This window comes from Rhincodon typus, chromosome 2 (assembly GCF_021869965.1).
Source record: "Rhincodon typus isolate 14 chromosome 2, sRhiTyp1.1, whole genome shotgun sequence".
NCBI lineage: Eukaryota > Metazoa > Chordata > Chondrichthyes > Orectolobiformes > Rhincodontidae > Rhincodon > Rhincodon typus.
The window spans coordinates 119083405-119095325 of record NC_063333.1 but is presented as its reverse complement, the minus strand read 5'-3'; the positions used below and the strand labels follow the sequence as shown (position 1 = coordinate 119095325).

The window sequence follows — 11921 nt, the reverse complement described above, 5'->3', positions numbered from 1 at the left end:
CTAGACTCTTCTTCACAAGGGTTATTTCTGAAGAAGGGTCTAGGACCGAAACGTCAGCCTTCCTGCTCCTCTGATGCTGCTTGGCCTGCTGTGTTCATCCAGCTCTACACCTTGTTGTCTCATATTGATCATCAGTGGCTTTTGGAGCCAGGTTATTTGTAATTTCAGAACTGTTTTGGTAAAGGTAGTAAGTGCTACAAACTGAAGCTTAGAGCTGCAGTAATTTTAAGCATGATGCATCCCTGAAACATTTTGTGACAATAATAGAATAAATTACCTAAGACCTGATTCATATTCTCTGTTTTTGGTAGAGATCCTAATGTCAACAGAAACAGATTCAAAGATGGCGGCAGTTGAGAAAGGAGACAAGGCTGAAGGAACAAAGAGGAGAAATAAGCCTGATAAGTCTTCGACCATTGTAGAAGAAGAAAAAAATGAAAAATTGGAGAGTGAAGAGGAAGAGGAGGAGGAAGAGAGGGGTAGAGTGCAAATTTGTGCTAGTGATTTTTAATGTTTTGAAATCAAATTCCATTTATAGGAATAAAAACCAAGTACTGAAGAAACTACAATCTGGGAACATTTGTGGAGAGAAATAGTTCATGTTTCAAGTCCAGTCTGATGCCTCTTCTGGATTCCAGTTTGAAATGATTAACTATATCTCTATCCGCAGATGCTGCCAGGCCTGCTCAGTTTCTTCAGCACTTTCAGTTTTTATTTCAGATCTGTAGTACTTTGCTTCTGTTTACAGGAATGCTCTTATTTTGTTGTTGCAGTGGGATTACTGGAAAGAAGTCCCATCGTAGAAGGGAAAAGAGAAAAGAAAAAAGTGGAAAGACTGACTCTACAAGTGACACCATCTGCAAAAGACACATTTAGTATTCCTGAAGGTAAACATTTTAAAGCTTTGTGGTTATTGCCTGGATATTTGTTTTTGGTTTTGTTGGAAGATGGGAGAAATGTCACTGAATTTTGGTGATTTAAATGGATTGCAGAGTATTTGTGTAGCAGTTTCTTCAATGTGTCCTGTGGCAGACCAATGCTTGTTGGATTGAAAGGCTTTAATTCCTATGCTAAATGTTCTCTATTAAATAGCATATGGAAATACAAATCTTAGAACTGCGGTGTTGAAGGCTGCAGTATGCAATTGTGTTCCAATTGGTAAAAGCAGAACTCCACAGAAAATAAAGTTAATCAACGTAAGTCAGTATACAATATGGTGTTGCAAAGAAAAGATCTTAATAACATGGACTTTTATGTTGAAATCACTGACCATTTGCTACTTCCTCAGAAACTGGAAATTGTACCATTTTTTCTTTTTTTTTCTGAAGAGGTTTATTCCTTGCCAAAGTTCATCCCATAGATGAGTGCCACAACTATGGTGGAAAACATTTGACCAACTGAAATAACGTTGGCAACCAGTTATCTAAGTGTTGACTGACATGCAGAACACTATCCACTTTGTTGGAATGATTACATTTGGTACAAGTTTGCTCTTGGCTGTGAAAGCCATTCCTTGAGATTTAAGATCTTCCACCTGTGAAGTTGACACTTGTATGAAGAGACCCGACATTGTTTTTGATATTAGTGCCTCTTGCCAAGCTGTTGCATCCACTAGTCAACATGATAATGCATCTTATCCATCTTCATCCATTCTCTGTGCATGAGCTGAAATGATGACCATTAGTATTTTTCAACGAAAAGAATTATAACACCAAAGAAGAATCCTTTCCTCACCTAATATTTGTACTTTACCTGGCAAATTATTCTGGTGTGCTACTAAAAACAAAAGCATGTGAACTGTTTGGCTCCCTTGTCCTGTTTTGCTGAGACCCAACAAGATTTGCTGATGAGGTTTGGTGGATAGTGGGAAGAAATTTTGTGCGAAGCAAAATATCTGGATTTGCTTGTAATGGAAGGTGTGTTATATTCAATTACTACTGTGTCATTGAAGATAGCCAATTCAGAACTGGCTGTGAATTAAAGCTAACAAATTCCTGGTCTGCAAGGTTTCACTCTTTGATTTAGCCACTTCAGCCATTAGTAAAAACTTGATTAGAAATACTTTATTTTGCATAAATACTGTTTGTTTGCCTTCTATCCTGGTGTGAATTTAAGCACAAAGTATAATTCTACATAATGGATTTTTTTTTTCATTTTATTCAGGTAGAGGCACAAAGCTGGGAGAAATTGAGAGGATACAGTATTTCATGGGCAAAACGAAGGCTGAAGATCTCAAATCGCTTCACAAAATCTTATATAACAGGCCAGGTTCGGTAAGATCAAAAATATTTAGTACTTCGGGTTCATCAATTTTAAATACCTGCTGTTGGGCAAAAGCAAAACAGCTTAACCTAAATGGTTGGATTTTAGGGGACAAGTCGGCCAAAATCATTCCTTTATGTGACCCTGAGACAGAACAGCAGAGGTGGTATAACCAAAGTAATCTGCTTATATGGACCACTACTGAAGGTGCAATTTTAGTGCCTGTACCAATCAGGTGTAGTGCTGCAGTCAACACTGTAAGGTCTCATGCATTGTGGAGGTCTCTCTGTACCATGGCTTTTGAAAAGATTGAAATTTCTAAACGAACACAGCTCATTGGAGGAAGAGCAGGATGTAGAAGCAGAGGAAGATGCAAATCAAAGAGGAGCCTAAATTGCACAGTAAGGTGGCTGGTCCTGGTACAAGACTGCAGGATCTCCTTCCCAATGCTGTGAATGTCATAAATCATTGGATGCAAGCACGTTTCAGCTGAACCCTTCTAACAGCATGATTAGAAATTTTCATTTTGAGCTATCTATGGGAGCACTTTGGATCAAAACAAACTGATTATATTCACTCTTACTGCCAGTGAAGGATGTACACCTGTCCGGAGATTTCACTATCACCATTCAATCACCCTTCCTTTCCTTCATCACTCAGTCCCTCTTTTCTTGACTTAATCCTAGAATCTTACAATACAGAAGAGGCCCTTCAGTACATCGAATCTCTGCTGTCAAAAATATGCTATGTCTAGACTAGCCTCACTTTCCAGCACAAGGACCATAGCCTTGAAATGTTATGACATTTCAAGTGGTCATCCAAGTTCTTTTTAAAAGGTTGAGGTTACCTGCCTCAACCAGTCAACAAATAATAGGAGTACGTGCAAAGAACAGAGAAATAATTATGGGTGACTTTAATCTTTCATGTTGATTGAGTTAATCAGATTGGAAAGGGTAGCTATGAGTATGAATTCATAGAGTGCATTAGGAATAGTTTCCTAGAGCAATATATCATGGACTCAACCAGGGAGCAGGTATCTTGGATCTAGTAATGTATAAGACAGGTTTAATAAATGATCTCACAGTAAAATATCCTCTACAAAGTACTGTCCATAACATGATCGAATTTAATATTCAGTTCATGAGTGAGAAACTTTGGGATGTCATGTTGCAGCTCCACAGGACATTGTTTAGGTCACTTTTGGAATTCTGTGTGCAATTCTAGTCTCCCTGCTTTGGGAAGGATGTTGTGAAACTTGAAGGGGTACAGAAAAGACTTACAAGGCTGTTGCCAGAGTTGGACAGTTTGAGTTATAGGGAGAGACTGAATAGGCTGGGGCTGTTTTCCCTGGAGCATTGGCTGCTGAGGGGTGACCTTATACAGGTTTGTAAAATCATGAGGAGCGTGGGTAGGGTGAATAGACAAGGTCTTTTCCCCAGGGTGGGAGATTCCCAAACAAGAGGGCATAGGTTTAAGGTGAGAGGGGAAAGATTTAAAAGGGACCGAAGGGACAACTTTTCCATACAGAGGGTGGTATGATTATGGAATGAGCTCTGAGGAGGCTGGTAAAATTACAACATTTAATAGGCATCTGGATGGGTATATGAATAGGAAGCGTTTAGAAGGAAATGGGCCAAATGCAGGCAAATGGGACTAGATTAATTTCGGATAACTGGTTGGCATGGACAAGTTGGACCAAAGGGTCTGTTTCCATGCTCTATGTCTCTATGACTCTGAGAAACATTTGCATTAATTTTGGGGGTATCACTTTTTCTTGAGCATGAGAATGGCCGATTATACTAAGCAAAAATATGCTGTTTTTGTAAGAGGAATTTTGTTTTCCGGAAGAGGTGATCTCCTTTGCAGGGCTACAAGTCATTGGACATAATTGTGCACATGTCGTAACAGTTAGCAGACATCCGCAAATATTTATGGTCAAAATATCTTAATTGCAGTAGGTCTTTTAAAAACAGCATTTCCAGTTAATCTTTCAACAAAGACTTGGAACAAAATCAAAACTTTTCGTTCTGGAAAGCTGCTTAACTTTAGCCATGTCTAAAGTGTGTCGAAGTAAAAACACAGATGCTGTCAAGAGTCTAGCCTTGTGACAAGTTTATAGTCCTAAAATATAAAAGTCTGATAAGAACTGTTTTCTCTGGGTTGAAGTTGCAGGTTTACATTCGATGGGCTGAATATTATTTGAGGAATAATCTAACTGCTATAATTTCAACACCTATCATTGAAAGAAACAGCTTCCTAGCTACTAATCTTGTTCCATGGCGTCCTTATTTATAATTAACATGTTTTTTGAGGTGAAATCAGTCCAGACATCACAAATTGGTTTATGTTACAAATGTACTCAAAAAGTGGAATGGTAGTAGAGTCAAACTGGATCCTTTAGCTAAGAGTTTACTAACTTGCCTGAAATTCACATGCTGTTCCAGGAGGGATAATGAATCAAAATTGCTGTTCTTTCCTCTCAGACTCAAGAGGCTTAGGCCCATGATTAACTCATTATAAACTGAAGATCAAGCCAGACATTGCTAGTCTGCCTGAGCAACTGATCAATTGACTGCATACACTTTGTTTGATGTACTTAATTTATGGTTGGCATGTCCTGTAAAATGACTTTTAGGTCTTATTAGTATGGTATAATCGATTTGTTCTTGTGGAATTCTTTCCAGCTTGCCACATTGAAACGAAACATTCGACTGTTTACTGGGTTCTCATTTGAAAGCGGCAGTGAGGAGCACAAGAAAAAAGAAGAGGTACTGAAAAAGTGAGTGACTAAGCATTCAATTCACCACTTGCAACCTACCAAGAGCTTATCTTGTCTGAGGAATGACATTTGGGTGTGTTGCTTGTTAACTTTGTTAAATAATTTTAAACTAACTGCCTATTTCATATTCTTTAAATAATAGTTATACTCCAGATGTATATAGGAAAATAATGGAAGAATAGAAAGAAAATGGCATTAATGTTGGTACAGAAGAGAAGGGCTCTTGTACATAGACAGTTAAAGAATTATTAATGCTTGCTCATTCTGTTATAAGTTCACCTTCTGGAAAGCAAAAGAGAGCATGTGAAACCCTGGGTGACCAAGAAACCTGTAAGAAATTCCCTAAGCTCCTTTTGTTTTCTTGCAGTCAAATGGGGAAAGCAATTGGAGTCTTGATATTCTGCTGGGTCAAAAGGTGGATTTTATTTGGAACGAAATAGGCTTGAAATATCAACTTAGCCATTATCAACTTGTGAAATGGGAAGCTTTCATTCCATTGTCAGGCTAGTTGCCTCTTTTACTGAAATAGAGATTATCAAGTTAGATATTAAGTCATTCACTGTTGATCATCAATTGGTGTTAGTGTATACTTAATAGATTGGAACTGCAGTGATCCTGGTGGTAGAGAGATGTTGCTGGTCGACAGGAGTGAGCTGGTCAGGATAGTCCATGGTTCTCAGTTACTTAATATCAAATTAATATTTCAGTCGATTTGATCCTAAACAATAGCATAGCGACTGACAAAGGAAGCCATGTTACATATATATCCAAAACCATGAGTCAGTACTTGAAGTTCTGCTCAAACTCTAGTGCTGTAATCAGACCAGAGGTTGTGCAGAATGTTCAGTTTGGTCACAGAAGCAAGGGAATATTCAAAATAGGACGATTGTTCAGAGGAGAACCACGCCCCTGATCAATTTTTTTACTTACCTTTAAAAGATTTCAGAGTGGGAGAGTGGAAATAAAATGTTTGGAAGACTTCAAACCAGATTAAAAGAGAATAAGAAAGGTGGGGATGGGGAAGTATTTTTATCAATAGGGCTGCAAACTGGCACTCCTTCCAGTAGAATGATGAAAAAGTTAGGTAATGAAGGTCAAGCTCTGCTATCAGTTGAGAAAAAATTAGATGAGGTGAAAGTGAAATTCTAGTGTTCTTTGTGGAATGATGAGCTAAATGACCAACTTCATCCAGATTTGGCTCGTGAACTAATACTGCAGTTTATTGTCTTATGAAAAGTAGGGAGACAAAGATTGTCTGACTGCAAATACCAATTAAACTATTATATTCTAGAATAATAGCAAAATGCCTGTTCTGTTTGCAGGCTAAAAGCTAATGCACTGAACTGTATTATTAATTTTTTTTATTCACTTGCTGGGTGTGGGTGTCACTGGCTGGCCAATATTTATTGCCTATCTATAGTTGCCCTTGAGAAGGTGGTGCTGAGCTGCAGCTGTCAACCACTACAGTCCGTGTACTGTAGGTAGACTCACAACGCCCTTGGGAAATATTCCAGCATTTTAGCCCAGCAACAACGAAGGAACGGTAATATATTTCCAAGTCAGGATGGTGAATGGCTAGGAGGGGAGCCTGCAGGTGGTGGTGTATTTGTTGTATTTGTCCTTCTAGGTGGAAGTAGTTGTGGGTTTGGAAGAAGCTAACTACAAATCTTTCTGCAGTGCAACTTGTAGTTAGTACACACGATGCTACTGATCATTGGTGTTGGAGGGAGTGGTTGTAGTGCCAATCAAGCAGGCTGCTTTAACCTGGATGGTGTCAAGCTTCTTATGTTATTTTTTGGAGCTTCAACCATCCAGGCAAGTGGGGCGTATTTCATCACATTCCTAATTTGTGGATGGTGGACAGGTTCAGGGTGTCAGGAGGTGAGTTACTCACTGCAGTATTCCTAGCTTCTGGCATGCCCATGTAGCCACTATGTTCATATGGTGAGTTCAATTGAGTTTATGGTCAATGGTATCTCCCAGGATGTTGATAGGGGATTCAGTGATCTTAACACCGTTGAATGTGAAGGATGGTCATTGGATTGTGTCTTATTGGAGATGGTCATTGCCTAGCGTTTGTGTGGTGCAAATTGTCAGCCCAAACCTGGATATTGTCCAGATCTTGCTACATTTGAATATGGACTGCTTCAGTATCTTTGGAGTTGTGATTGGTGCTTGAAATTGTGTAATTATTGGCAAACATCACCACTTCTGATCTTGTAACGAATGGAAAGACATTTAATGAAGCAGCTGAACATGATTGGGCCTAGAGTCGCTACTTTGAGGAAGTCTGCAGAGTTGTCCTGGAGTTGAGATGACTGAACTCCAGCTACCACAGTCATCTTCCTATAAGTCAGGTAAGACTCCATCAGTGAGTCCTCTGATACCCATTGATTCCCATTTTGCTAGTACTTCTTGATGCCAAACTTGATCAAATGCAGCCTTATGTGATGGGCTGTCACTCTAGAATTCAGCTGTTTTGTCCATGTTTGTTCAAAGGCTGTATTGTGGTCAGGAGCTGAGTGGCCTTCATGGAACCCAAACTTGGCATCATTGAGCAGGTTATTGCTGAGAAGATGTTGCTTGATAGCATTGTCGATGACACCTGCCATCACTTTTACTGATAATCAAGAATATACTGGGGCGGTAATTGGCCATGTTGGATTTGTCCTGCTTTTTGTGCGTGGGACTTAGCTGGGCAATTTTCCACATTGTCAGGTAAATGCCAGTGTTGTAACTGTATTAGAAGATCTTGGCTGGTTCTGCAGCACAAGTCTTCAGTACTGTTGTTGGAATATTGTCAGGCCCCATAGCCTTTGCAATATCCACTGCCTCCAACCATTTCCTGATGTCAGATGGAGTGAAGTGAATTGGCTGAAGATGTAATCCGGTGGATGACTGGAGGAGGCCGACATTGATCTTCCACTTGGCACTTCTGGCTGAAGAAGGCTGTGAATGCTTCAGCCTTGTCTTTTGCTCTGATGTGTTGGGCTCTTCCATCATTGAGAATGGAGATATTTGTGGAGCCACCTCCTTTAGGGGGTTGTTTTAATAGCCTGCCAACATTCACTACTGGATGTGGCAGGACTGCAGAGCTTAGATCTGATCTGTTAGTTGTGGGATCACTTACCTCTGTCTATGACTTGCTGCTTATGTTGTTTTGCATGCACGTAGTCCTGTTTGGTAGCTTCACCAGGTTGATACCTCATATATAGGTGTGCCTGGTGCTGCTCCTGGCATGCCCTCCTGTACTGTCCATTGAACGAGGGTTGAACCGTGGCGTGATGGTAATGTTTGAGTGGGGGATATGCCAGGTGATGAGAATGCAGATTGCGCTGGAATACAACTCTGTTGCTGTTGATCGTCCATAATATCTCATGGAATGCCAGTCCTAAGTTGCTAGATCTGTTCTAAGTCGGTCCCATTTAGCACAGTGGTAATGCTGCACATTGTGGTGGAGATTGAAGTCTGTAGTTTAAGTGAGTCATAAGAGTTTTGTTCAGTTCACATTTGGAATATTGTAAGTATGTTATGATTAGTAATCTATTTTTGTATTCAGTCATAGTTTTGGAGTTAACCGTGGTCTTGGAGTTGAAAATGAAATTAGTAAATATTACAAGTTTTTTTTTAATTGAAAAAGTCCTATTTGTCTAGATTGTGATTGATATTGCATTTACTTAAAATTGTGAAATGTGTGTGCTCTAATAATAGAGGGAAAAGGAGTGTTATCTATTCCTTGTTCATATCATGGAATTCTTTTTTAAAAATAAAGCTTTTCAGAGTACAATAGTAGTTATGGTAAAACAGCTGACAGGTCACCATAACAAATTATGCAGCTAGAATACATGTGAGATGGCACCAGAAAGTGACTATGAAATCTGTTGGGTTGTCACTTCATACAGCGCTAGGAACTTCCCACTTACAGATAGGCAACTCCAGTCCTATGCTCTGTGATTGACTGTGGTGATGGTGAGTTGTTTTTTGGACTGGAGACCTGTTACCAGCGGTGTTCCACGAGGATCCGTTCCGGGTCCACTTTTGTTTGTCATTTATATAAATGATTTGGATGAGGATATACAAGGCGTTTTTAGTAAGCTTGTGGATGACACCAAAATTGGTGGTATAATGGACAGTGAAGAAAGATATCTAAGATCACGGAGATCTTGATCAATTGGGTCAATGGGCTGAGGAGTGGCAGATGGCGTTTAATTTGGCTAAATGCAAGGTATTGCATTTTGATAAAACAAACAAGGGCAGGACTTATTCATTTAAAAGTGGGGCTTTGTGTAGAACAGACAGACCTAGGGGTTTATGTACATAATTCTTTAAAGTTTGTGTCATAGGTAGAAGGATAGTTAAGAAGGCATTTAGCACGTTTACCTTCGCTGCTTGGTCTTTTGAGTATAGAAATTGGATATCATGTTGAGATTGTACAGGATGTTGGTGAGATTTCTTGTGCAGTACTGTGTCCAGTTTTGGTTGCCCTGTTCTAGGAAGATTATTATTAAGCTAGAGAAGGTTCAGAAAAGATTTACCAGGATGTTGCTGGGAATGGAGGGTTTGAGTTATAAGGATAGGCTGGGACTTTGTTCACCAGAGTGTAGGAGGTAGAGGGGTGACCTTAGAGGTTTATAAAATCATGAGGGGTACAGATAAGGTGAAGGGCAGATGTCTTTTCCCTAGCATTGGGGATTTCAAGAGTAGTGGCGTATTTTTAGGGTGAGAGGAGAAAGATTTATCAAAGATATGAGGAGCACCTTTTTTGCACAGAAAGTGGTTTTACTGCTGAATGAACTTCCAGGTGCATGTGGATACAGTTACAACATTTAAAAGACAAAGTACATAAATAAGAAATGTTTGGAGGGATATCGGCCATGCGCAGGCAAATGGGACTAGTTTAGTTTGGGATTATGATCGGCATGGACTGGTTGGACCAAAGGATCTGTTTCCGTCCCATATGACTGTCTGGTCAGAAAGGAATGTTGCCTTCCCAGCATATCTAATAAGTTTTCAAAAAACTTGATGTTTTAAAATTGATCAGGTCAAAAATAGACTAGATGTAGTTAGAACTCTCAGATACTTTGTCATGTGAAACCCGATGACCGGAGAATATCTGTTTCGCTGTTTGACCTGTTGGACAAGATACTGCAGAAATGATCTTAAATGCACTTGGTTGTTCTATAAAAAAACATTGTTGCAAAATCTTTATTGTTCATTGAGTTGGAGTTAACAATGTACTGCAATGTTTATATATGTTTTCTTTTTGTCCCCCATAATTTCAGGAATCCAATTTCGGTGCTAAAGGTGATTTGTACTGTTCTGGATCTGGAGAGAAAAGGCACTAAAGATGAAATTGTATCAAAAATTCTGAATTTCCTAATGAAACCCAAGGCATCGGGCAAGGTTGAGATTTTGAAATCTAGTACTATTTATGTATGCTTGTGTGAAAGTCAACTCTGAGACTTTCGGTAATAAGTTTTCATGTACCTCTTGAATGCCAATGAATGCATTTTTAAAAGATCCCCACGGCTCCTTCCAATTTTTCATAGTTACGTAGTCTTTAAAAATGAAAACATCAGCTCCTAAACTGTTTTTATAATCTTGTGTGCAGCATGGTTGTATGTGTTCTGAGAAGTTTAAAATGTTCATAATGTGCCAGTTTTTAAGCTAATTCAGATGATGAAAAATTGCTCACACTTAGTTTGTGAGCAAACTATTGAAGCACTTGCTCTTTTCTTGCTATGGTGATTTGATAAATCTCTTTATAAATTAATTCTGTTTAAATATGTTTATTCATGTATATGTTAAATGTATACTTTCCAGTCATTACCAAAGCCTAAAAAAAAACGTCAAAAGGGTGGAAAGAAAGAACATAGCAGCTCTGGGTCCAAGAAAAAATCAAAAGCTGCAACCTTAGAAGAAATTCTCACAGACGAGTCCAGCACTGAAGAGGAAAAGAAAGAAAAGGAAAAATATTCAGATGAAAGTGATGCAGAGGAAGAAGTGGAGGTTTGTGTTGGTTACATCTTAGCCACAATGGGTACTAATTGATTATAGACAAATCAGCTAGACTCCAACCTGCAGGGCAGATGGATTCTACAATGAAAAGCTAAACCGATCTTTAAGCTAGATCCTACTTGGTTTAAAAGTGATTTATATCTGCTCTAAAAGTTTAGAGAAAGGACAAAGTGTTTGAATCGATTATGGTAATTCTTTCTAACCTTTCAATGGTTAATACAATTTAGTTTTCTTATCACCATACCTTCAATCCTATCTGTCATTAGAATTATTCTAATTGTGTCTCAAACCCATTCATGCTTCCTCTGACCAAGCTATTCCAATCTCCTAATTCTGTTACTCTTTGAGAATGATTCTTTATTACTCTTGTCTCGTTTGAACTGCTCACTATTTGCTTATGACAGTTTTGTCAACTTATTGCAATTTTGAGGACTTTGGTGGAATTTCTATTTTTTAAAAAAGGCATCAACACAACATCTTCAAATTGTCCTGAAGATTCCTTGGTCTTCTACACTATTACAATGACCATTCTGAGGGCTGTAATCTGTCGTCTTGGTCATTGTTCTGACAAAGAGTCCTATTGGACTAGAAACATTTCTCACTGCACAGATGCAGCCAGACTTGCTAGGTTTCTTTAGTACCAAATATTTCCACTTGAAATGACTGTTCATTTTCTTCAGTTCTCAATTTAACCAGAAAGCTGTGATTGATATTAGGGTACCTAAGGTATATCAGGTATTTTTGCTGACAGAGAAGTTCTGGTGCTGTTTCAGTGAATTGAAGTGGTTGATTAGAGGGGAAAAGTTGATTTGGAGACATTATCTATGCTCTTGATTAGATAAGATTATTTAGTTTCTGCTGT

At 38.8% G+C, this 11921-nt stretch overlaps 1 protein-coding gene across 2 annotated transcripts in view; it reads left to right on the top strand.

The window, feature by feature from the left end:
- dek (DEK proto-oncogene) overlaps positions 1 to 11921 on the top strand; it is a 36658-nt gene that overhangs the window by 7688 nt on the left and 17049 nt on the right. For both annotated transcript variants that reach the window (XM_020509916.2, XM_048606687.1), the window contains exons 2-7: positions 312 to 479; positions 774 to 887; positions 2164 to 2273; positions 4947 to 5041; positions 10324 to 10444; positions 10865 to 11050. In XM_020509916.2, the coding sequence (XP_020365505.2) occupies positions 320 to 479; positions 774 to 887; positions 2164 to 2273; positions 4947 to 5041; positions 10324 to 10444; positions 10865 to 11050 (786 nt within the window). In that variant the 5' untranslated portion in view covers positions 312 to 319. The remainder of the gene's footprint in view (positions 1 to 311; positions 480 to 773; positions 888 to 2163; positions 2274 to 4946; positions 5042 to 10323; positions 10445 to 10864; positions 11051 to 11921) is intronic.